This window comes from Jaculus jaculus, chromosome 6 (assembly GCF_020740685.1).
Source record: "Jaculus jaculus isolate mJacJac1 chromosome 6, mJacJac1.mat.Y.cur, whole genome shotgun sequence".
NCBI classification, from domain to species: Eukaryota; Metazoa; Chordata; class Mammalia; order Rodentia; family Dipodidae; genus Jaculus; species Jaculus jaculus.
The window spans coordinates 95,981,356-96,006,516 of record NC_059107.1 but is presented as its reverse complement, the minus strand read 5'-3'; the positions used below and the strand labels follow the sequence as shown (position 1 = coordinate 96,006,516).

The following is a 25,161-nucleotide window of genomic DNA, read 5'->3' as shown; positions in this document are numbered from 1 at the left end:
GTGGTACACATCTTTTTTTATTTGGTTGGTTGGTTGGTTTTCTGAGGTAGGGTCTCACTGTAGCCCAGGCCAATCTGGAATTCACTATGTAGTCTCAGGGTGGCCTCATACTCAATGTGATCCTCCTACCTTTGCCTCCCAAGTCCAACGTTTTTTTTTTTTTTTAAAGTAGGGTCTCACTCCAGGGCAGCCTGGGTTCAAGCAAAAATCCTACCTCAAATAACAATATATACAGGTGGCTTAGCAGTTAAGTGCTTGCCTGTGAAACCTAAGGACCCTGGTTCGAGGCTCGATTCCCCAGGACCCACGTTAGCCAGATGCACAAGGGGGAGCATGCATATGGAGTTCGTTTGCAGTGGCTGGAGGCCCTGGCATGCCCATTCTCTCTCTTTCTCTCTGTCTGTCGCTCTCAAATAAATAAATAAAAATAAACAAAAGTTATATACACACACATCACCCACACATATTATGCACATACGCACAAACAAAAAATGATGTGGACCTTCAACAAATGATGAATGAATGAGTAAAAAAGGAGATAAAAATTTTATTGTATTGGGAAGAGTAGAAAGTCCAGGAAGAAACCCTTCTTAAGCATTGGTAGCTGTGGTTTCTCTGAGCCCCAGCCCCATTCACCAAATTTGTAAGGTCCCTCCAGCCTCTCTAGGTCTGGACAGCCATGGGTAGGAAGGTGACCTGTGCTCGATCCCTGCAGAGGGACGGGTGCTGAAGGGTCACTGCATGCTGAGGGGACACAAGTCCCTTTGGTCTCCCGGCAGGTCCTGGGCACAGGCCCTTGGCTCAGCGTGGGGTGTGAGGATACAGCGAGGTGAGCTCACCCCAGTCTTCGCAGGAGGGATCGACGGCGCCATCAGGACCCTGACCTCTAGAGGTGGCAGGACCAAGAACGAGGTGTCACCATCCCCCAGAAAGTCGTCTGTGACAGAGAAGGTTATATCATAAGGTCACTTGTGGTGACCCACCTGTGCATACAAACCTGAGTGCTCCCTCTTCCCCAGGCAGCCAGACCCTGTCCCTGGCCATGGCAACAGGGCCAGGTGGGGACATCTTCCCAGATGGGGGACTGAGAGATGGCTGTGACACCTTACCTGCGGCAGGGGACAGTGCCGCCGGGCATACCACTCCTGGCAGTACAGGCTGACCTGGATGCCCTGGCCCAGGAACAGCAAGGTCCACATCAGGACGTTCCAGGCGGGGCCTGTGTGCTGGTCATTCATGGTAAAGTTCAGCAGCCCTGGGGCAAGAGACAGGCTGTCACTCCAGCTCCCGGTCCCTGGGCCTTGTGTTTTGCTTCCTGTCCATGCCAAAGCCTGGGAAGTGATGAAACAGAAGTCCCTCCCTCCCCCTAGGAAGCTCTTGAACCCAGCTCTAGAGACTTCCAGAGGTCTCAAGTGACCAGTGCAAAACCAGTGCAAAACCAGGACTCCTGGTATCTCACGTAGGAGCTCCCAACCACACCACAGCTATGGTCCCCCATCCAAATACTCTGCACGCACACCTCCTTCCTGTCTGCTGCCTAGACCCCACAGCCTCCTGGATAGTCTGGGATCCTCCCACCAGAGGCCTTCCTTCTGGGGCCCAGAGGCCAAGCTCACCCCCAAAGACAAGGAAGAGCATCAGCATGACGGGGTAGAAGAACCCCAGCACGAAGCAGAAGATGTACTCATGCACGATCGCTGATACCAGGAACACACCCAGCATGGCCGCGCCTCGGGCCCGGCCACCCAGGAGCTGCCAGGAGAGGAGCAGTGGCGTGAGGAGAGGAGAGGAGCAGGTCTCCACAGCCCCTGCAGGAAGCGCCCTCCTCAAGGACGCCAGGGGTAAGTGTGACCGTGGAAAGATCATGGGCTCTGGGGTGAGGAGGGGCCCACATGAGTCTCATTTGAGAGTGTTATTCTAAGGCTGGAGAGATGGCTTAGCAGTTAAGGTGTTTGCCTGCAAAGCCAAAGGACCCAGGTTCGATTCCCCAGGACCCACGTTAACCAGCTGCACAAGGGCGTGCATGCATCTAGAGTTCATCTGCAGTGGCTGGAGGCCCTGGCGTGCCCATTCTCTCTCTCCCCACTTTCTCTGTCAAATAAATAAATAAGTATTTTTTTAAAAAGCGTATTATTCTAGAGCCAGGCGTGGTGACACACGCTTTTAATCCCAGCACTAGTAGGCAGAGGTAGGAGGATCACTGTGAGTTCAAGGCCACCCTGAGACTCCATAGTGAATTCCAGGTCAGCCTGGGCTAGAGTGAGAACCTACCTCAAAAAACAAAACAACAACAAAAAAATGTATTATGCTAACCCACCCAACCTTAGCTATGATGATTTGAGGTAAGGTCTCACTTGAGCCCATGCTGACCAAACCCTCACTCTGTAGTTCCCTGATCTACTCACAGTGATCCTCATACTGCCAGCTGCCAGCTTTTATTGGTTTTTGTTTGGGAGACAAAGTCTAGCTATGTAGACTAGCCTTGACCTCAAGGCAATCTTGCTTTTTTTTTTCTCTTTCAAGTGTGGTGACTATAGGCACACATCATGACTACTGTGATTTTTTGTTTGTTTGTTTTTTGTTTTTCAAGGTAGGGTCTCACTCTAGCCCAGGCTGACCTAGAATTCACTATGTTGTCTCAGGGTGGCCTTGAACTCATGGTGATCCTCCTACCTCTGCCTTCCGAGTGCTGGGTTTAAAGGTGTGCGCCACCATATGGTTTTATTTTATTTTTTAATATTTTTATGTTTTAATAAATTGTTTAATATTTTTATTTACTTGAGAGCAACAGACACAGAGAGAAAGACAGATAGAGGGAGAGAGAGAGAATGGGCGCGCCAGGGCTTCCAGCCTCTGCAAACGAACTCCAGACGCGTGCGCCCCCTTGTGCATCTGGCTAACGTGGGTCCTGGGGAACTGAGCCTCGAACCGGGGTCCTTAGGCTTCACAGGCAAGCGCTTAACTGCTAAGCCATCTCTCAAGCCCCACCATGTGGTTTTAAAGTGAGGATGTCATAATCTGTACTTCTCAGTGTGACTGTGCTGATTAAGTGTATGTAAAAACTTTTGGCACCTGAAAATTGCTAGATGCTCCTTCAAAAAGCTAAGAATGGGAAATGCTTTAAGGATGAAATTGAGGATAAGGAAGTCAGGTCACAAGGCAGACTTTCCACCCCTTAGGTTGTTAGAATGAAGATAGGTAAACTCAACAGGGCCTTTAGATCTGGACAAGGTAGCTGGCTCTGAGTGAGGGAAGGAGAGGGCACCACAGATGCCCCTTTCTTGGAACTGAGGACTGCGGGAGCTGCACAGGCCATACCCTCAGCCCGTCCTGGTACACGTAGCTGTAGAGCCAGTCGTGGACCACCACATTCCAGGTTCGGTAGTAGTTGGAGAAGGATGTGGAGTTCCACCAGTCCTGGAGAGGAAGAGGAGTTAGGGAGGGAAAGAAGTGAGATCCCAGTGCCCAGCTTCTCCTACCTTTCCCTCTGCCATGTCCTCCCAGAGGTGGGAGACGCCAGCTCTCTCCCAGCTCCTCTTCAGGACTGGAGCCCCTTCTTCTCCCTTGCCCCCCACCCCCAGGAACAGAAGATACTGAGGCACCATTCACACAAAAGTCCTTAGCCCTGGCTGTCCAGCCATGTGGGGGTGGTGACAGCCTCATGTCCTGAGGTGCCGCACTGTTTGCTGCAGGAGACCACCACCACCAATGGGGTACCACCCTGCCACCCCACGCCCGCCCTGCCTGCGGCTCCCAGCTGGCCTTTGACCAGGCCTCACCCGGTAGAACATCCTGTCTCCAAACCGCAGCATCTCAGCAAAGGCATTGAGCCAACAATGCAGGAAGGCGAAGAAGATGAGGAGCAGCATGAAGATGCCTGGTGGGCAGGACAAGAGCTGCAAGGGCCCTCAGCCCTGGCCAGGCTCGCTACAGCCCCTGCCCAGCCACCCATGCCCGGCGCCTAGCAAACATTCATTCCTCATTCTCCTAGTCATTCATTCCTTAATTCACCCTTTTGCTAGTGAATGTTTACTTGGCACCTACTCCCTGCCAAGAAAATCAGAAATACATAATCATGAAGTCTTTGGGAATTTCACATAGTGGTTGGAACATACACTCAGAGGCAAAATCAGAGTGATAGGCCCAACATGAATGAATCAAGCTCATTTGTAATAGGAGCTAATCATGGTGGCCAGTGATGTCCTGGAGAGTCCAGGGCAAGAGGTGGGTGGATCACCATAGTGGTGGCTAAGAAAAGACTTAGCTGGGCATGAGGCTGAAATGAGAAAAATCACTTGAGCCAAGGAGTTTAAAGGTAACCTGAGTACAACACAGTGAGACTATCTCAAAAAGAAAGAAAGAGAATCCAGGCTTGGTAGCACACTCCTTTAATCCCAGTTCTCAGAAGTCAGAAGCAAGAAGATCACAGTGAGTTCGAGACCACCCTGAGACTACAAAATGAATTCTAGATCAGCCGGGGCTAGAGCAAGACCCTACTTTGAAAAACCAAAAAGATAGAAGGAAACAAAGAAAAAAGAGGAGGAAGGAAGGAAGGAGGGAGCCAGACGTGGTGGCTCATGCCTTTAACCCCAGCATTTGGGAGGCAGATGTAGGAAGACAGTCAAGAGTTCAAGGCCAGCCTGAGATTCCATGTCAGCCTGGGCTAGAGCAAAACCCTACCTTGAAAAAAACAGAACAAAAAAAGCTTCCCAGAGAGAGGCACTTCAGCCATGAGCCTCTAAGAAGGAATAAGAATTCCATGGCTGGAAAGTAGGGAATGGACATTCCAAGCCAGGCTTGGTGGTAATTGTGATGTTGAGGCCAGCCTAGGTTACAGAGTAAAACCCTGTCTCAAAAACAAACATAAGCATTAAAAATAAATAAATAAAAAGTTGGTGAGTAGGGCATGGTGGCTCATGCCTTTAACCCCAGCACTTGGGAGGCAGAGGTGGGAAGGTTGCTGTGAGTTTGAGGACAGCCTGGGACTACAGAATTCCAAGGGATAGAGTGAGACCCTACCTTTGGGAAAAAAAAAATAACTTGAAGGCCTACCTGGGCTACAAGAGTGAGTTCAAGGGCAGCCTAGGCAATTTAGAGAGACCTTGTTTCAAAATAAAAAATGAAAAAGAAGGCCTGGAGAGATGACTCAGTAGTTAAAGGCACTTGCTTGAAAAGTCTGACAACCTGAGTTCAATTCCCCAGATGCACAAAACGGTACATGCATCTGGAGTTCAGTTGCAGTGGCAAGAGGCCCTGGTTCATTCTCTCTCCTCCTCTCTCTCTCTCCTTGCAAACAAACTTGAAAAAAAAAATTGTGTCTGTTTGGTTATTTTGTTTTTTTGAGGTAGGGTCTCACTTTAGCCCAGGCTGACCTGGAATTCACTATGTAGTCTCAGGGTGGCCTTGAACTCAAGGTGATCCTCCTACCTCTGCCTCCCAAGTGCTGGGATTAAAGGCGTGCGCCACCACGCCTGGCTTTTTTTATTTGAGGTAGAAGTCTCTCACTGTAGCCCAGACTGACCTGGAATTCACTATGTAGTCTTAGGCTGGCCTCGAGCTCATTGATAACTTCTACCTCTGTCTACTGAGTGCTGGGACTAAAGATGTGTGCTACTATACCTAGACCAAAAATAATTAATTAATTATTTTTTAAAAATTAAGTGGAAAAAGGCGGGGGGGGGGGCTGAAAGCCAGGCATGGTAGAACACACCTTTAATCCCAGCACTTGGGAGGAAGAGGTAGGACGATCGCTGTGAGTTTGAGACCATCCTGAGACTATATAGTGAATTCCAGGTCAGCCTGGGCTAGAGTGAGACCTTACCTAGAAAAAAAAAAAAAAAATGGGAGGGGTTGCTGAGCTGGAGAGATGGATCAGGATGGAGCAGGTAAGAGTGCTTCCTGCATAAGCATTTGGCCTGTGGGGGTCTGAGACCCCAAGTTTGATTCCCTAGCACCCATGTAAACAGCTAGGCAAGGCTATGCATGTTTGTAAACCCAGTCCTATGGGAAGCAGAGCAGAGAAATGCTGGAGCTTGCTAAAATTGCAAGCTCCGGGGCTGCAGAGAGGGCTTAGTGGGTAAGGTGTATGCCTGGGAAACCTAAGGACCCAGGTTTGATTCTCCAGGTCCCACATAAGCCAGATGCACAAGGTGGCGCATGTGTCTGGAGTTCGTTTGCAGTGGCTGGAGGCCCTGACATGCCCATTCTCTCTCTCTCTCTCTCTCATAAATAAATAAATCTTTTAAAAAATGGCAACCTCCAGAATCATTGAGATTCTTTCTCCAGGAAACATGTGTATGAGTGATGGAGGGGAAACACCTGAAGTTCTCTGCTCTCCGCATACATGTTTATTCACCCACATGCACACACATGTAGACACATTGTACCACAGATACTACTCACACACACGCGTGCAAAAAAAAAAAAGAAGAAGAAGAAGAAGAAAACCAGGAATATAGCTCAGTGGGTAAGCATTTGCCTAACAAGTGGGAAGCCCTAGGTTCAATACCCAGTATAGAAAAGGAAAGAGTCTTGAGAAAATAAGCACATTCTAAGTTAAGTGGATAGTGTGACCTCAGAGTCTTTCAGGGATGGCTGGATTTATGGTAGGATGAAAAGATGGACTGGAGCTACATGGGAAAGGTCCCTGAAAGGCAGAACAAGGGTAAAATATCTGGATTTTTTTATTTTTTATTTTTTTGGTTTTTCGAGGTAGGGTCTCACTCTGACCCAGGCTGACCTGGAATTCACTAGGTAGTCTCGGTGGCTTCAAACTCACGATGATCCTCCTACCTCTGCCTCCCGAGTGCTGGCATTAACACACTGGGATTAACAGATGCATGTGCCACCTTGTGCATCTGGCTTACATGGGTCCTGGGGAATCGAACCTGGGTCCTTTGGCTTTGCAGGCAAGCACCTTAACCACTAAGCCATCTTCCCAGCCCCTTGTTTGTTTTTTGAGGCAGGATTACACTTTAGACCAGACAGACCCGGAATTTACTTTGTAGTCCAGGTTGGCCTTGAATTGACATCTCTCCCTCCTACTTCAGCCTACAGAGTGCTGGTGTTAAGGCCATGAGCACTATGCCTGGCTGGCACTGGATTTGTGTTTTGTTTTGTTTTCAGTCTAGCCAAGGCTGTCCTAGAACTCACTCTGCAGTCCCAGGCTGGCCTCGAACTCACAGCAATCTTCCTACCTCTGCTTCCCAAATGCTGGGATTAAAAGCATGCACCACTATGCCTGGCTAGCACAGGATTTTTTTCTTTTTTTCCCGAGGTAAAATCTCATACTATCCGAGTCTGACCTGGAATTCATTATGTAGTCTGAGGCAGGGCAGTCTTGAACTCACAGTGATCCTCTTACCTCTGCCTCTTGGGTGCTGGGATTAAAGGTGTGCATCATGACACCTGGTTTAATACTGGGTTTTTGAAACAGGATTGGGAGCGATTCATTTTCAGGAAGAGGGTAGCTCTCCTGGGCACTGGAGTTAGGGGGTGGAAAGATGAAGATGTGGGGAGCGGGGTCAGGAGACTGAAGAGAGGACAGGAGGGAGCTGTGTGAGGGAATTTAGAAGGGTGCTGATTCTGAAGGCAGGAGCTGAGCAAGACTTTCTCTTGGGCAACGTGGAACCCTCTGCTACCATATTAGAGGGCTTACCCGGACCCGTGGCATGCAGGATGGAGAGCACCAGGGAACGAGTGCTGAAGGGCTCCCTGCTCATGTTGGCAAAGACGGGCACGCAGAGACGGCCCAGGATAAAGCAGGCATAAAGCACACAGGCCATGGCCTGCGGACAGAGTGAGTGACACATGACTTTAACAGGGGCACGGGGACTGGTAGACGCCTACCAGCCTCTCTGCCTCCTGCCCAGGTGTTCCTCCCTTCCCCCTCCCCCGGGAATGCTCCCAGCAACCACTAATCACTGCTGGCCATTTTCTACTCCATCTTCAGACCTGGGCAAAGTTCTTGGCCACATAATTCCACCTGACGCTGGGGGTCCTGCCAAAGCAACAGGGTTAATATTAACTGTCATCTGTTCATGCATATGTTCCCCACCCAGGCTTTTGGCCCTCTCCACAGCCCCCTTCACTGCTCAGGTGGATTAGCTGGGGGTGGTGGGGTCTAGAAAGAACCCTTTGGATTTTTCCGAACACATACAGTGAGTGTATGTTATGCTTGGGTGTCATCGAAGGTTCTCAATGATCCAGAGTTTCCTGGGCAGCATAGACTATTCGGCACTAAAATGAGGACGTAAGTGTACAGGACTGGGCAGGTCTGGACAGCTGGATGTTGTTAGTGCGGGAATGGGCTGAGCAAGGAAGAAGGGAGCCTGCCTCTTCTTTTCTTCCCTGAGTGATTGGGGAGGGAGCATAAGGGTCTTACCTGGGGTATGTCTCTCTGTAAATGAGTGTGGGGCAGAAGAGGAAATAGAGGTAGCTGGAGAAACTGGGGACCCAGGTGCCCTTACCTGGGGAGGAAGGTGAAGGGTAGGTCAGGAGGGTGAGGGGAGAGAGCCAGGACTGGCAGCTGGTGAATCAGAGGGATGGATGGGTGTGATGCTGATGGGCGAGAGGTGGGGACTAGGGCCGGGATGCAGGCAGGGTTGAAGCTGCCCTTGATCACCTTCCCACCTTTTGCTTCTATTCCAGGCACCCCATCTCCCAGTGCAGGACCTAGGGCAGCTAGAGCTTTCTTTGGCAGCCACAGGTCCCATTCTCACTTTGCCCCTGACTCCCTCACGTGAGGGTCTCATTCCCTGTGTGTTTCCAGGCTGGGGTGGGGGACAGGAAGGCACCACAAGTCGTGGATATCCAAACAGGTCTCTCAGAGACGGGGCCTGAGAACTCTCATGACTAAGCCACAAGGCCATGTCTGGCGGACAACACGGGCTTGGTAAGGGACCCTGCAACTGCTGCTTCATCCAGCCAGTGAAGAGGATCGAGTCCCCGGTGGGCCAGCAGAACCCCTCACCTCCTCTGGCACAAAGGATCCTGGGCACAGATTCTCTTAAGAAGGAATAACTTTTCATCAGGAGTCTGACCTGAGGTGGAAGGGAAAGGAGGTCAACTTACTGTGTGCCTCTGAGCATATCACTTAACCATCCTGTGCTCTTACTTAGCAGAGGCAAATCAGCCATTCAGAGCTATCCGATCACAGCCCTTTCTACCTTCCCTCCCTCTTGGAAAGGTAAAGGGGACAGAAGAGCCCTCCCCTCATCCCCTGAGACCCTACAGGGACAGACTGTTGCCTAGCAGCCGCTGTCATTTGCTTTCTTTGGAACTTGCAGGTTCTGCCTTCCTCCAAGCAGACTTCACCCCCAATTATCAGCTCCGCCCCAGCTGGTACTGTTTCAGTGCTTCAGGGTCCACTCTGCAGAAATGGTCCCCAGGTCCCCTTGTCCTGTAGCAGGCCTCATCCTCACCTGCTCAAAGACCAGCACACAGCGGGAGGCCGGCGGGAGCTGATGCCCCACGGCCACGTAGACAGGGAGGACACAGAGCACTGCTGCGTGGGCCGCCAACAGGGTGCAGCCCAGGCCTGCCCCCAGAATCCACAGGCCCTTGGCCCCAGGCCTGGCCCACAGCCTCAGGGCCTGGTAGGGTGCCAGCAGAGTTGACAGGAACATGGGGACCCAGGTCACCAGCGCCAAGGGCAGCTGTCCGAAGCTGAAGATCAGTAGGTCAAACTCCAGCATCAACCTTGGAGGGGGGAAGGGAAAACACAGTATAACCCATTCTGTCCCCTTCCTCAAAGGGGCAGATGAGTTGAGGGGTCTTGATAGGTTGTACAGCCCCATTTCTGAAAGTGTTTTTTTTGTTGTTGTTGTTGTTTGTTTGTTTTTTGAGGTAGGGTCTCACTCTAGCCCCGGTTGACCTAGAATTCACTCTGTAGTCTCAGGATGACCTTGAACTCATGGTGATCCTCCTACCTCTGCCTCCTGAGTGCTGGGGATTAAAGGCGTGAGCCACCATGCCCATCTCTCTGAAGGCGTTTTGCTCCTCTGTCTTCAGTAGACATGGCTATGGAATGGATTTGATTCTAAATGACTCTTAGAGCCCTCGGTGGATTATACAGTGTTGTAGATGGGCTCATTACGGCAGCAATAGGATAGGAAGCATTGAGATGAACTTTGGCTTTTCATTAGTTGAGTTCTTTGAGAGTGTCTGTAATTGTAGACTAGGCTAATGATGCAGTATTTAGTGTCGTGCTTGCCTAGGTTAAGTGTACTGGCACACATTTGAAATCCTAGCTACTTGGGATGTTGAGGCAGGAGAATAGTAAGTCTCAGGCTAATGTAGGCTACACAGCAAGGCCTTGTCTAAAAATAATGTATAGGCTGGAGAGATGGCTTAGCGGTTAAGTACTTGCTGTGAAGGACCCCAGTTTGAGGATCGATTCCCCAGGACCCATGTTAGCCAGAGGCACAAGGGGCGCATGTGTCTGGAGTTCGTTTGCAGTGGCTGGAGGCCCTGGCATGCCCATTCTCTCTCTCTCTCAAATAAATAAATAAATAAAATGAACAAAAAAATGTTTTTAAATAAATAGGAATAAATAATGTAGGGCTGGAGAGATGGCTTAGCAGTTAAGCGCTTGCCTGTGAAGCCTAAGGACTCCGGTTCGAGGTTCGGTTCCCCAGGTCCCATGTTAGCCAGATGCACAAGGGGGCGCACGCATCTGGAGTTCATTTGCAGAGGCTGGAAGCCCTGGCGCGCCCATTCTCTCTCTCCCTCTATCTGTCTTTCTCTCTGTGTCTGTCGCTCTCAAATAAATAAATAAATAAATGAACAAAAAAATGTTTTAAAAAAAATAATGTAAAAAAAATCAGATGTGGTGGCACATGTCTTTAATCCTAGCACTCAGGAGGCAGAAGTAGGAGAATCACCATAAGTTTGAGGCCACCCTGAAACTACATAGTGAATTCCAGGTCATCCTGACCTAGAGCGAGATTCTACCTTGTAAAAACAAATCAAACTAAACAAAAACAAAACAAAACAAAAAGCTGGGCTAGAAAGATGGCCCAGCGATTAAGGCACTTACCTGCAAAACCTAAGAACCAGGGTTTGATTCCCCTATACCCATACAAAGCCAGGTACACAGAGAGGTGCATGCGTCTGGAATTCATTTGCAATGGCTAGAAGCCTTTAGTATGTCCATTTTCTCTCCTCTCTCTCCCTATCTCTTTTCTCTCTGCTTAAATATTTAAAAAAAAAAGGAGGGGTGGGGACAGGCGTGGTGGCACACACCTTTATTCTCAGCACTTGGGAGGCAGAGGTAGGAGGCTTGCCATAAGTTCGAGGGCAGCCTGAGACTATGAAGTGAATTCCAGGTCAGTCTGGGCTGCAGCAAGATCCTACCTCAAAAAAGGTGGGGCGGGGGGGACTGGAAAGACGGCTTAGCAGTTAAGGCACTTGCCTGTGAAGCCCATGAGATGGGGCGTGGCTCATAGGTGAGCATAGGGGCTGCCCCCTCGCCTGTCTGGCCTCAGCACTAGTGACTGAGTCAGGGAGTCAATGAAGGCTACTTCAACTGGCCAGAACTAACGTGGAAAGCATGTGTGGGTGTGCATGGGTGTGTGTCTACACGCACGCACGCGCGCGCCTGCATCTGACTCAAGGTAAGATTACTCTCAGGAAGCAGGTAGGACATGGGGAAGGGAATCAGGCAAACTAGTCAGGCCGGTGCCTGTTCTGAGTGGGAGGAACCTACCTGCCCTCATCAATGAAGTCGATGGCCAGGGTGCTGATGATCAAGACACACAGGCCAGCAATGAACATGTGGTAGATGGTGCGGAAATGCTGTATCTCCATCAGCTCACTGGAGGGAAGGATTGGAAGGTCAGGGGGGAGAGGGAGGTGCTCAAGGGCCCTTCGGCAAGCTCCCATTATACACATGGAGGTGGGGAGCTTGCTGATTTAGAACTATGTGTTACCCAGCCCTGGACAAAGTTCCCTGTCCCCAGCAGACTGTCTAGCACCTAGCATGAGAATTATGGAGTCCTACACCCCCAGCTGAAACCCCTTCTCCTTCTCCAGCCCCTCGTTCTCACCCTGACTTACTCAAGCAGTGACTTTCGGTTGATGAAAACTTTCTGCTTCCCAAGGGAAGGCTCCTGGGTCCTGAATATTGAGACAGTTTTCAGGCCTAGGCCCCAAAAGGAGAAGGCAAAGGGTAGAGGGAGAACAGCACCATGTGGCAGGTTAACACTTGGAAGCCAAGGGCCATAGCAGAGCAAAAAGCCCTGAAGGTGTAGACCAGAGTCAAGAGGACCAGGTGATCAGGAGAGAAGGTGGGGGGCGCTAAAGACAGGGTCATGCCAAGACTGTGCAGGTCCATAGCTAGTGACCTTGCTGATGAAGAAGCACCCACCATCATTCCCACCCTTGGGATCCTGACTCACGGGCTCATAGGGCCTGGGGCAGTGGAGGGCAGAGGTCTGTCTTGCTGGGGGCAGGTTTGCCTGGCCTCCCACATGGCCCGATCCAGCAGCTCAGCCAGTTGTCCCTGTGCTTGCTCCAGCAACTGTGTCTTCACAGCCTGCAGGACAAAGCCCAGGCCAGAGCTCACGACTCCTCAGCCAACCCGTTATTCCTTTCACTCTCCAAACATTCACTGAGTTTCTCTCTGAGCCAGGCCCAGTGCTAAGTGCTAGGGATAGAAAGGTGACAAGCCATGACCCCTGACCAGAGTTTCCCCAACCTCTGATCTGGCTTCCTAGGGCAGCAGTGAAAATCAACAGCCACAGCCAAAGCTGGCTGGATGTGACCCGTCTGACTATAATCCCAGCTACTAGGGAGGCTGAGGCAGGAAGATCACAAGTTCAAGCCCATCCTGAGCAACACAGTGAGAACCTCATCGCAAAGACAAAAAGAAAGGAATGACAGTAGGAGCCAGGCTCCTATTCCTTGGGTCAGAATTCGAGCCAGGTATCTGATCCTCATTCTCTGACTTCTTCTGATCTCTAGCCATATGAACTAACAGGAAGGCGCTACCCTAGCCGACTTTTGGTCCTTGTCCTGAAGACCTGTTTCAAACTCTTCCATCTTAACCTGATCTTTGAACTTGAGAGCAAATCATCCTTTTATCACCAAGCCAGTCCTCACCCCTTCCTCCTGCCACCCCTAAGATCTGTCCATCCTGACTCCTGTCCTCTTTATGGTCCCTTACCTCCATATGTCGGGTCCATTGCACCAAGTCTGGGGCTCTGTGTGTCTCAGAGTTTCCTAGGAGGAGGGGGATACTGAAGCAGGGGGAGCCAGGGCTCTGCAGAACCTGAGGTGCCCTCAGTCCAGGATGTGTTTCTGTGCTCCCTCCAACCTCCCTACCCCCCCCCCCCCCGTTAGTCAATATCTAGTATCATGAGTGGAATGACTAGACAGGAAAGTTCTTTCCTTCTTTCAGGTTTTTTTTTTTTTTTTGAGGTAGAGTTTCACTTTAGTCCAGGCTGACCTGGAATTCGCTATGCAGTCTCAGGGCGGCCTGGAATCATGATGATCTTCCTACCTCTGCCTCCCTAGTGCTGATATTGCACCACCACACCTGGATCTTCTTTTTTTTTTTCCCCCATGTAGGGTCTCCCTTGCCCCCAGGCTGACTTGGAACTCACTCTGTAGCCCCAGGCTGGCCTCAAACTCATAGTGATCCTCTGTCTCCCAGGTGCTGGGATTAAAGCCACAAACCACCACGCCCAACCAAGGGAAGTTACTTCTACTGGAGGTGAGGAGGCCATTGACAAAAAGGGTCAAGGGAAATGGTAGCTACTCCATTCACCCTCTGAAGTAGAGTCACCAGCACCGGGCAAGGCCATGGCTCTGAACATCCTTTTGTCCTCTGTCACCCGGCTGGGTGGTGTGGAGACTCTTCCTTCCCTTTCTTCCCAGGACAGCAAGAAAGGTTGAAGTCAGAGAGCAGGAGACTCAACAGTGCGTTCCCGCCTGGCCTGAGTTGTATGTCCCCCAGGGGCGAGGGGTGGCTCACCTTCTCCAGAGGGTCGCTCATCCTGTTCCCCCACCTGCCCTTCTCTCCTCCGCAGCCTGGCACCCCTAGGCTCCATGATGCCACCCTGGAGCCGCGGGCTCCCTCCTTCTCAGCCTGCCTACTGAGCTCTTGGCCCAATCAGCCCAGCTGGCAGCTCTAGAGACTAAAGTCCTTCCGGAGGGCGAGCGCTGTGGGTTAGATAGGTTATCTGAAAGGTAGGTTCCGGGCTCCGCTCTCGGCCGGGTGTCACAGCTATGGTTCCAGCCCTTTGCACCTGATCACCACTACCAGCTCTGGCCCTCTGTTTGGGAGTGAGTTTGTACCCAAGGCTGGCAATAAGCTTTTCTGCCGCTTATCACGTAGCATGGCTCCTTGCAGCCTCTCTTCCTGCAGGCTGTCAGCCGGGGAGGGGCCAGGAACATCTTCAAATAAGGCGTATTCAGCTTCCTAAAACTACCAGGTGAGATGTGGGGTTATATTGAACAACCATATTCTGATGCAGGCCGTATTTGTGGCCAAGCATGTTGCTGTGGCCTCCTCCAGGAAATGGTGGGCACCCAGGGCCCCTGAATGTTAGCTCGTCCCTACACCGTGTGCTAGCGAGTAGGGAGAAAGGTCAAGCCCGTGTTTATTCAAGCACTGAAGAAGTACCAGGTATTGTCTTGTGTGGGAGAAGCAGGTACACACCTCCTTCCATCATTCTATAGCTACGTAATTTCAGGAAAGTGACCCAAACTTTTATATCGCTTCTGGGGGGAAAAAAAAGAAAAGGAGCAAAAAGTCCCTACCACACATTAGTGCAAAGAAAAGTCATGCAGGTCAGAGCCTGAATCATAGGACAGCACGTCCCTTCCTTTTCATCAGGGAAGTGGAGCTGCAAGCGACCTGAGTCTATTTTCCTGAGTTCCTGCTGGGGATTAACCATTAATCCTTCCCTTCCCCTTAAGTCCAAAGATCAGAGCTGGAAACAAAGTTGCCCTCTCCTATGGAAGCTGTGATCTCTGCAGCTCTTCATGCCCAGACTCCTGGGAGCTGCGGAAGCTGGATAAGGCTGGAGGGCTCTGTCTTCTGGATTCTAAACACAGCGGGAAGGACCCTAGTAGCAGTCCACTAGGAAGGAAGAAATGCTATGTGGGCTGCCAAGAGAGTAGAAAGAGGCCCCGGGACTTCAGGACTGACAGATGGATACAGAGACATAGGCCAGGTACCTCCAACACAGCTTTATTAGTATTCCCAACAACAATCTTTCCAAATCGATGTGTAAAGGCCCAGGAGTGAGGGTACCAAATGGGATAGGGCCTGAAGGGAGATCTTGGGGCTCACAGCCCCCATGTTACTCCTCATTTTACAGATGACAGCCCCATGCTCTTGCCAGCGGCTCTGCAGCTCCTACCTAGCTTTAGCCACTGTTCCCGGCAGGGCAGAGCGAGTTGCCATCTGGAGACCCTGGCAGAGGCTGGCCCATACGATCCACACACCAACAGGGGCCACGGTGCTGCCCCTGGGAAGAACGACACTGAGGAGAGAGGCATACAGATCAGGTGCGTGTTCTACAGCTTCCAGCAGAAGAAACATCTACAAATGTCTAGGGAGGGCTGGGGAGATGGCTCAGAGGCTTAAGTGCTAAGATGGACCGATTCTGCTGGGTCAAAACAGTAGTTTTGGGGCTGGAGAGATGACTTCGTGGTTAAGGCGCTTGCCTGCAAAGCCAAGGGCCTGGGCACATGTGTCTGGAGTTTGTTTGCAGTGGCTACAGGCTTTGATTGCCCATTCCCTGTCTCATAAATAAAAATAAAATAAAAGCAGTAGTTTGGAAGTACAGAACCAGCATCACTAATGTGTTAGAAATTATGTTCTCAAGTCCACCCCAGACCTACCAACTTAGAAAGTCTGCGGTCAGCTGCTCGGGCAGGACTCCAGATGATTCCCCATTGTCTTTATCTACTTCTTTGTTTTTGTCTTTTTGAGGTAGGGTGTCACTCTAGTCCAGGCTAACCTAAATTCCCTGTGCATGCCCAGGGTGGCCTCAAATTCATGGTAATCCTACCTCTGCTTGCTGAATGCTGGGCATACACCACCACGCCCAGCTTTTATTTACTTTTTGAGGCAGGGTCTCACTCTAACCTGGACTGACCTGGAACCGACTGTGTAGCCTAGGCTGACTCATGGCAACCCTCTTACCTCAGCCTTCCTTTTTCACTTTTTATTTTGAGACAAGATCTTACTAAGTTGCTCAGGCTGGCCTTTCTTACCTCACCATCCCAAATATAAAAGGCTCTAGTGTAAGGGCCACTTAGAAGCCATTTCTAGGTGGGTAGTGGTGACCAAGTCCTCTACTGTACTGACTGATCCTTCTTCCTTTTGTATGTGGGGGGAGAGAGGGCACCAAGTTCAAGGCCTTGCATTTACTAGACAAGACTCTTCCACTCTACTCTAGTCCTTTTTTTTTTTTTTTGCTGGTTTTTCAAGGTAGGGTCTCACTCTAGCCCAGACTGGCCTGGAATTCACTGTCATCCCAGGGTGGCCTTGAACTCACAGTGACCCCCCTACCTGTCTGCCCCCCCCCCCCCCCCCCGCCCAGTGCTGGAATTAAAGGTGTGCGCCACCACGCCCAGCTCTTTTTTCACTTTTTAAAGCTATATTTATTTTGCTTCAGTATATATCTTTTAAATATTTATTTTATTTATTTGAGAGAGAGAAGGATGTAGATAGAGAAAGAATGGGCACACTAGGGCCTCTAGCCACTGCAGATGAACTCCAGATGCACGCACCATCTTGTGCATCTGGCTTTACATAGGCACTGGAGAATTGAACCTGGGTCCTTTGGTTTTGCCAGCAAGTACCTTAACTGCTAAGCCATCTCTCTAGCCCTTACTTTTTATTTTGAGACAAGGTCTCACTAAGTCACCCAGGCTGGCCTTGGATTCACTCTGTAGGCCAGGCAAGCTTTAAACTTTCATTTTCTATATTTTTTTTCGTTTTTACGAGGTAGGGTCTCACTCTAGCTCAAGCTGACCTGGAATTTCACTATGGAGTCTCAGGGTGGCCTCGAACTCATGGTGATCCTCCTACCTCTGCCTCCTGAGTGCTGGGTTTAAAGGCGTGCGTCACCACGCCCAGCTTCATTTTCTATTTTCTTTAAAAATATTTTAAAAGGGCTGGAGAGATGACTTAGCAGTTAAGGCACTTGCCTGCAAAACTAAAGGACTCAGGTTTGATTCCCCAGAACTCACGTAAGCCAGATGCACAAGGGGCACATGCATCTGAATTTGTTTGCAGTGGCTAGAGGCCCTGACATGCCCATTCTCTTTCTATTCTCCCTTCCTTCCTCTCTCTCTCTCTCTCTGATTGCAAATAAATAAATAAAATAAAATAAATTTATATAAAAAAATTTTAAGCTGAGCATGGGGGTGCATGCCTTTAATCCCAGCATTTAGGAGGCAGAGGTAGGAGGATCGCTGAAAGTTCAAGGCCAGCCTGAGACAACACAGTGAATTCCAGGTCAGCCTGGGCTGGAGTGAGACCCTACCTTGAAAAACAAAAACAAACAACAATAACAAATATATATATTATGGGCTGGAGAGATGGCTTAGCAGTTAAGGCATATGACTGTGAAGCCTAAAGACCCAGGTTCAGTTCTCCAGGTCCCACCCACATAAACCAGATGCATATGGTGGTACATGCATCTGGAGTTCATTTGCAGCAGCTGGAGGCCCTGGCACACCCATTCTTATTCTCTCTCTCTCCCTCTCTGTTAAATGAATAAATAAAATAGATAAATAAAATGTTTTTTTTTAAAAATATATGTATATATACATACACATACACACACACACACATAAATTTAGAGCTGGGTGTGATGGTACAGGCCTTTAAAATTCCAGCACTTGGTAGGCAGAGGAAGGAGAATCACTGTGTTTTAGTCTGGGACTAAGAATGAGTTCAGGTCAACCTGGGCTAGAGTGAGACCCTACCTCAGAAAAAACAAAAAAAAATTTTCAAAAAATATCTCTGTATTTATTTGCACATATGTATGTATGCATGTATGCACATGTCAGGGACTCTTGCTGCTGCAAACAAATTCCAGACACATGGACCACTAAGTGCATCTGGCTTTATGTGGACACTGAGAAATAGAACCCTGGTCATCAGGCTTTACAAGAAAGTGCCTTTAACCATCTGAGCGGAACCATCTCTCTAGTTTGCTTTCCTTCCTTTCTTATTTTTGTTTTTTCAAGGTAGAGTCTCACTGTAACCCCAGGCTGGCCTGGAATTCACTGTGCAGTCTCAGGGTGGCCTTGAACTCATGGTGATCCTCCTACCTCTGCCTCCCAACTGCTGGGATCAGAGGTGTGTGCCACCATACCTGGCATCTTTCTTTATTAGAGGTAGGGTCTCATTCTAGCCCAGGCTGACCTGGAACTTACTCTGTAGTCCCAGGCTGGCGCTGAACTCACAGTGATCCTCCTACCTCTGCCTCTCAAGTGCTGGGATTAAAGGCGTGTACCACCATGCTGGGCTATTCGTTTTCTCTCTCTCTCTCTCTCTCAATCATTTTTACTTTAGAGTGAAAGAGAGAGGGAATTGGTGCACTAGGGCCTCAGCCACGGCAATCGAACGCCAAACACTTGCGCCACCTAGTGGGCCTGTGCAACCTTCACTTGCCTCACCTTTGTGTATCTGGCTAATGTGGGATTTGGAGAGTAGAACATGGGTCCTTAGCCTTTGCAGGCAAGCGGCTTAACTGTTAAGCCATTTCTCCAGCTCTCTTTCTTTTTAGGCCTTGAACTTTTCAACCCCTGCCTCAGGCTCCCAAGTGGTTGGGATGAGAGGATTGTGCCACCAGGCCTTGTTGTGTGGGTCTTAGGGTTGGAAGAACCTGGAAGGCAGGAGCAGTGTCTTTGTGCAACTATTTTTTGTTTGTTTGTTTGTTTTTGAGGTAGGTCTCGCTCTAGTCCAGGCTGACCTGGAATTCATGGCGGTCCACCTACCTCTGCCTCCCAAGGGCTGGGATTAAAGGCATGCGCCACCACACCTGGCTTCTTTGTGCAACTTAAAAAATTTTTTTTGATTATTTTTATTTATTTATTTATTTGAGAGCGACAGAGAGAGAGAAAGAGAGAGAGAGAAAGGGAGAGAATGGGCGCGCCAGGGCCTCCAGCCACTGCAAACGAACTCCAGATGTGTGTGCCCCCTTGTGCATCTGGCTAACGTAGGTCCTGAGGAATCAAGCCTTGAAGAGCAGGGTCCTTAGGCTTCACAGACAAGTGCTTAACCGCTGAGCCATCTCTCTAGCCCCTTTGTGCAACTTAAAAAATATATATTTTATTTAGCCGGGCATGGTGGTGCATGCATTTAATCCCAGCACTCGGGAGACAGAGGTAGGAGGATTGCCATGAGATTGAGGCTACCCTGAGACTCCATAGTGAATTCCAGGTCAGCTGGACTACAGTGAGACCCTACCTCAAAAGAACAAAATAAATAAATAAAATTTAAAAATTATTTATTTATTTGAGGGAGAAAGAAGAAGGAGGAGGAGAGGGAAAGAGAGAATGGGCATGCCAGGGCTTCCAGACACTACAAACAAATCCCAAATGCATGTACCACATTGTGTATCTAGTATACATGTGTACTAGGGAACTGAACCTGGGTCCTTGGGCTTCATAGGTATGCCTTACCTACTGAGCCATCTCTCTACCCTCTTTGTGCAACATGACTTTTAAGCTTTTCGAGGTAAGGTCTCACTCTAGCCTAGGCTAACTTGGAACTCACTATGTAGGCCTCCACTCATGGCAATTCTACCTCTGCCTCCTGAGTGCTGGGATTAAAGACATGCACCACCATGCCCAGCCTTTGTGCAACATTTAAAAAATTTTTTTCTATTTTTTTTTCCAGAGACAGTGAGCAAGAGAGAGAGAGAGAGAGAGAGAGAGACAAAGGGAGAAGAGAGAGAGAGTTGGCATGCCAGGGCCTCAGCCACTGAAATCAAACTCCAGGCATTTGCACCACCTAGTGGTCAAGCGTGACCTCGTGCTTGCCTCACCTTTGTGCATCTGGCTAACTTGGGTTTTGGAGAGTAGAACATGGGTCCTTAGGTTCTGCAGGCAAGCGCCTTAACCATTAAGCCATCTCTCCAGCCATCTGTGCAACTTTTTAAGAGCCTCTTCTTACTCCCTGACAGAGAACCTGCACGGGGAAGGGGCCTCTCACCTGTCGCTTCCTGTAGAACCCTTTGTGGTCACAGTTAGGAACATAGAGTGCGTGTGCCCCTCGGAAGACCTCGGCCTGAAGACGCTGCAGCACTGCATCCAGGTGCCTGCGGCAAGGACCCTGGGGAGGGACAGTTGGAAGGCTCTGCACCCCAGGAGCATACTCCCAGGACCGCCATGGGAGACTTCTTCAAGCCCATGGAGCAGTCTCCAGTGGAAGTTGCCAACCTTTCTTCTCCCCACCAGCCGCCCCGTCTCCTACCCGTACCATGTCAGTGTCCTGGACAGCACCAACATTGGCCCGATAGGGAGTGGTAGAAGTTCCTGAATTCCTCTGTGTGTCTTTGGGGCTTGTGTCATGTGGGTTCGAGGTGTCTCCATGTGGTTTACTCTCCTTCAGGTTCTCCTCTATAGTCACGAGGAATAAAAGAAAAAAAAAAAAAATCAGAAATCAGCCAGAACCAAAACCCAGCACCATGTGAGTATTGTGTGGTGGGCACCCACCTCTCCCAGCTAAAGTGAGAGTGACGGGGCCTTATGCATTAAGAGAAGCAGCCAGCAGGGTTAGAACCCAGTTCCTCCTCCCTTTATCCTAGCTGTGGTTTCTTTTTTTTTAAATTTTAAAAATTTTTTATTTATTAATTTGAGAGCAAAAGACACAGAGAGAAAGAGGCTGATAGAGAGAATGGGCGCGCCAGGGCCGCCAGCCACTACAAAGGGACTCCAGACGCATGCGCCCCCTTGTGCATCTGGCCAACGTGGGTCCTGGAGAATCGAGCCTCAAATCGGGGTCCTTAGGCTTCACAGGCAAGTGTTTAACCACTAAGCCATCTCTCCAGCCCTCTTTTTCTGACATTCACGGTACATGATGGCGTATACCTATAATCCCAGCTCTTAGGAGGCTGAGGGTGGAAGGAATTCTATAAATTCAAGGCCAGCCTGGTCTACATAACAAGCTCTAGCCAGCCAGGACTACACAGTGAGAAATGTCTCCAAAAAAAAAAAAAAAAAATCCAGGCAGGTGGCACACGCCTTTAATCCCAGCATTTGGAAGACAGGTAGAAGGATCACTGTGACTTCAAAGCCAGCATGGGACTACAGAGTGACTTCCAGGTCAGGATAAGCTGGAGTGAGAGCCTACCTCAAAAAAATAAAATAAAATAAAAATAAAAAACGAAAACAGAAAAATCCCTTCAGGAACTGAGCATGGTGGCTCACACCTTTAATCCCAACACTCAGGAGGCAGAGGTAGGAGGATCACCATGAGTTCGAGGCCACCCTGAGACTACATAGTGAATTCCAGGTCATCCTGAGCTAGAGTGAGACCCTACCTTGGGGGAAAAAAAACCCTTCAGGGATGATGATATGATCTGGCCCCATGGTTAAGAGCACTTCCTCTGCAACCATGAGGGACTGAGGAGGCCTGAGAGATGGCTTAAGTTGGATCCCCAGGACCCACATAAACTGTGGGGCATAGTCATACATGTCTGCAACCCCAGTCCCGTGAAAAGCAGAGACCAGACAATCACTGGGGCTTGCGGGGGGGGGGGGGGCGGGGGTTGGGGGAAAAGGGTCAAGCTTTGGGATCAGCAAGAGACACTAGCCCAAATAAGACTCCATTGCAACAGTGATAGAGGGGACTCCCAGGGTTTCCCCTTGGCCACCTCAGGCAAGTGTACCCTGCCACCATAAAGTGCATGGGCACATACATGTGCATGCGCCACACATACCATATTATGTATCTCCAGGTCCCACAATGCCAGATGCAGTGACTCAAGCGCACAATGTGCACATGTGAACAAGGTGGCGCACGTGTCTGGAGTTCCTTCACAGCAGCTGAAGGCCCTGGGATGCCCATCCTCTCTCTCAAAATTAAAATAAAAAGGAATAAAAAGAACCTGGGGAGATGGCTCACCATTTAAAGGCACTTGCTTGCAAAACCCACTGACCTCAGTATGATTCCCCAGTACACACAGAAAGCCGGATGCACAAAATGACACATGCATCTGGAGTTCAGTTGCAGTGGCAAGAGACCCTGGTGTGCCTGTTTTTTTTCTCTCTCTCTGTATGTTTTTCTGTGGTCACTTTCTCAAATAAATAATTAAAAAAATTTAAATCTCCAAAACGTTATATTGTTTCTCCCTATATTTCCCAGAGTAATCTTAAGGCTTTTCAAGGAGATCATCCGGAAAACCAAAGCTAAGACCAAATCCCAAGCACTGTTATTTCCAGGTTTTAAACTGCAGATATTCTACTGGAGGCCAGAAGGGGGTGCACCAAGCCAGGGAGATGGGGAGAAGAATGATGGAAGTACAGGAGGGTCAATAGGGACCCAAGTGGAATGTGTGGCCCTGCTGTGACCCTGCAGTGACTCAGTTCACCCCTCCCAGGCCTGACATGTGGTCACTTGGGGGGGGGGGATTGCATAGTAACCTCTTCCTTCTGTTCCCAGCTAGAACCCTGTGGTCCCAGGAGCATCTGTATTCCACCCTTAGCCAGTAGAGTCTGATGCAGGCTGCACAAAAGGAGTTTTCAACCTGCAGGTTGCTCTTGGCTCTGGAGGGTTTCTGGGGGCCTGGGTAGAACCCAAGACTGGGAAGGAGTAATTAAGTAAGTCCGGGCTAGGAAAAGGCCAGGGGGCAGCAGATGGCCAGGAGACCAGCTCCCAAATGCCTTCTACTATTTCTTCTGCAATCCTCTCTTCCTTCCTTGGAGTACCTCTCCCTCATCCCCCCCCCCCTTTTTTTTTGAGGTAGGGTTCTACTGTAGCCCAGGCTGATTTGAAATTCACTACATGGTCTCAGGGTGGCCTTGAACTCACAGCGATCCTCCTCCCTTTGCCTTCAGAGTACTGGGATTAAAGGCACGTGCCACCACACCTGGTACCCTCATTCCCTTTTAGACCTTGTTCCTCAACCTCTGAATTTATCACCAAACAATAACCATGCTTTAAACTACCTTCTCCAACCTGCCAAGGACTGACAAAGAAGCCGGGACTCTGATCCTTCTGCCTCTGCCTCTTAAAGTGTGGGCCACGATGCCAAGTGATCCAAGTCAATTTCTCATCCCTTCCCATGGAAAAGTAGGGGCTCATACAGCTCTGTGATGGGGTTGGTCTGCATTCCCCACCCCCTTCCCTCTCGGGGTTGACCCCCTGTCTTTTGGGTACTGACTCATTCCTGTCCCACCCACCCAATGACTCAGTCTCCTATGTTCTTCTCTGGGGTGGGGTGGGGTTGAGAGGGCCACGGGTTCTGAGCAGGTTTAAATCATAAGCCTGACTTGGCAGTTCCCCTCTTTTCCCATCGCCTTCTCCCCACCCAGGCCCCCTCTTCCAGGAACTGTCCACTATCCTCAGTCTACTCTGGTTCAGCTCTAGGCATCTCATCTTCTAGATTCCACTATTCAGGCACTTCCAGCACTAGTATTAAGAGAGGATTAGGGGCTGGAGAGATGGCTTAGCGGTTAAGCGCTTGCCTGAGAAGCCTAAGGACCCCGGTTCGAGGCTCAGTTCCCCAGGTCCCACGTTAGCCAGATGCACAAGGGGGCGCACGCATCTGGAGTTCGTTTGCAGAGGCTGGAAGCCCTGGCGCGCCCATTCTCTCTCTCTCCCTCCCTCTATCTGTCTTTCTCTCTGTGTCTGTTGCTCTCAAATAAATAAATAAAAATTTAAAAAAAAAAAAAAGAGAGAGGATTAGGAGGGCTGGAGAGATGGCTTAGCCATTAAGGCACTTGTCTGTAAAGCCAAAGCACCCAGGTTAATTTCCCCAGTACCCACATAAAGCCAGATGCACAGCTGGGCATGGTGGCACATGCCTTTAATCTCAGCACTGGGGAGGCCGAGGTAGGAGGATTGCTGTGAGTTCAAGGCCACCCTGAGACTACATAGTGAATTCCAGGTCAGCCTGGGCTAGAGTGAGACCCTACCTGGAAAAGACAACAAAAACAAAAACAGATGCACAAGGTGGCAGATGCATCTGGAGATTGTTTGCAGTGGCTGAAGGCCCTGGAGCACCCATTCTCCCTCTCTCTCTAATTTGCCTCTTTCTCTCTGTCTCTCAAATGGATAATTTTTTAAAGAGAGGATTTAGGAGATATTTCTTAGTGTGCAGAACTGGGAGTCTAGGGTTCCTTTCCTTCCTCCGTATAGAAGTCAGCTCCTGTCTCCCGCTTGTTGATGAAGCCGGGCCTGCTAGGGCACTCCGGATAGCCTTAAAACCCTCCGTTCTCCCAGACATGCAACAGAGCCAAAAAACAGAGTTGAGACCTGTCCCTGCCTTATCCTCAGCTTTCCTAACCACATCTTTCTGGCTGTTCCCTGCGCTTGTCTCTTCAACCCCCTCACCACGTGCCCTCTCCACAGGGTCAGGAAGGGAGAGACATCAACAGGCAGGACCCAGAGGCTGCCCACCCACCTAGCTGCAGATCTCTACGGGGACACCCAGGGCCTACCTCGGGTGGGCGGGGCACGAACTCACCGGAGGGAGCGCGGCGACAGCGGCCGTGGCCCAGTAGCAGCGCCCGCAAAGGCGCCTCTTCGTTCTCGGGCGGCTGGCATTGCAGTCCTCGGGCGCACTTAGGGATGTAGACCCCGCACGGTTGTCCCTCTCTCCTTGCACAGCTCTCGGTTTCTGCACAGCCCTCTGCCGGCGATCCCCCTTCCTCCTCCTCCACGCAGCCCCTGGGACACCCAGTCTGCACCCCCTGCCCGCAGCCTGGGCACCGCGCTAAGGCACCTCCCGGACGGGCAGCGAGCAAAACTGTGAGCAATAGCAGAAGCAGCGGCGGCAGCTTGTGAGGGGTCATGGTCAGGGTTGCTGCCCCGTCCAGTCCGGCACAGCCGCTGTCCGCTGCCGCTCCTCCTCCGCCTTAAGTAGCGGCGGGTCAGGGCCCGGCCCTTTAAAAGCCAGGTGAAGGAGGAGGGGCAGGGGCATTCCTAAACGGGGTGCACTGGAGACCACCCCCCAACTTGGTCCC

At 50.2% G+C, this 25,161-nt stretch overlaps 2 protein-coding genes across 2 annotated transcripts; both read right to left on the bottom strand.

Moving 5' to 3' along the window:
• Nucleotides 1-577: 577 nt before the first annotated feature.
• Nucleotides 578-14,051, bottom strand: Soat2 (sterol O-acyltransferase 2). The gene is made up of 15 exons (XM_045153591.1): nucleotides 13,962-14,051; nucleotides 13,166-13,270; nucleotides 12,399-12,535; nucleotides 12,058-12,117; nucleotides 11,708-11,815; nucleotides 9,423-9,699; nucleotides 8,972-9,041; nucleotides 8,384-8,468; nucleotides 7,954-7,999; nucleotides 7,658-7,787; nucleotides 3,780-3,877; nucleotides 3,319-3,417; nucleotides 1,617-1,752; nucleotides 1,110-1,255; nucleotides 578-937 (listed from the first exon to the last, which is right to left on the bottom strand). The coding sequence occupies exons 1-15, from the start codon at nucleotides 14,049-14,051 to the stop codon at nucleotides 887-889; spliced, it is 1,638 nt and encodes a 545-aa protein (XP_045009526.1). The 3' UTR covers nucleotides 578-886.
• Nucleotides 14,052-15,175: 1,124 nt separating this feature from the next.
• Nucleotides 15,176-25,136, bottom strand: Igfbp6 (insulin like growth factor binding protein 6). The gene is made up of 4 exons (XM_004649884.2): nucleotides 24,663-25,136; nucleotides 20,453-20,592; nucleotides 20,186-20,305; nucleotides 15,176-15,491 (listed from the first exon to the last, which is right to left on the bottom strand). The coding sequence occupies exons 1-4, from the start codon at nucleotides 24,988-24,990 to the stop codon at nucleotides 15,375-15,377; spliced, it is 705 nt and encodes a 234-aa protein (XP_004649941.2). The 5' UTR covers nucleotides 24,991-25,136; the 3' UTR covers nucleotides 15,176-15,374.
• Between the last annotated feature and the right edge of the window lie 25 nt (nucleotides 25,137-25,161).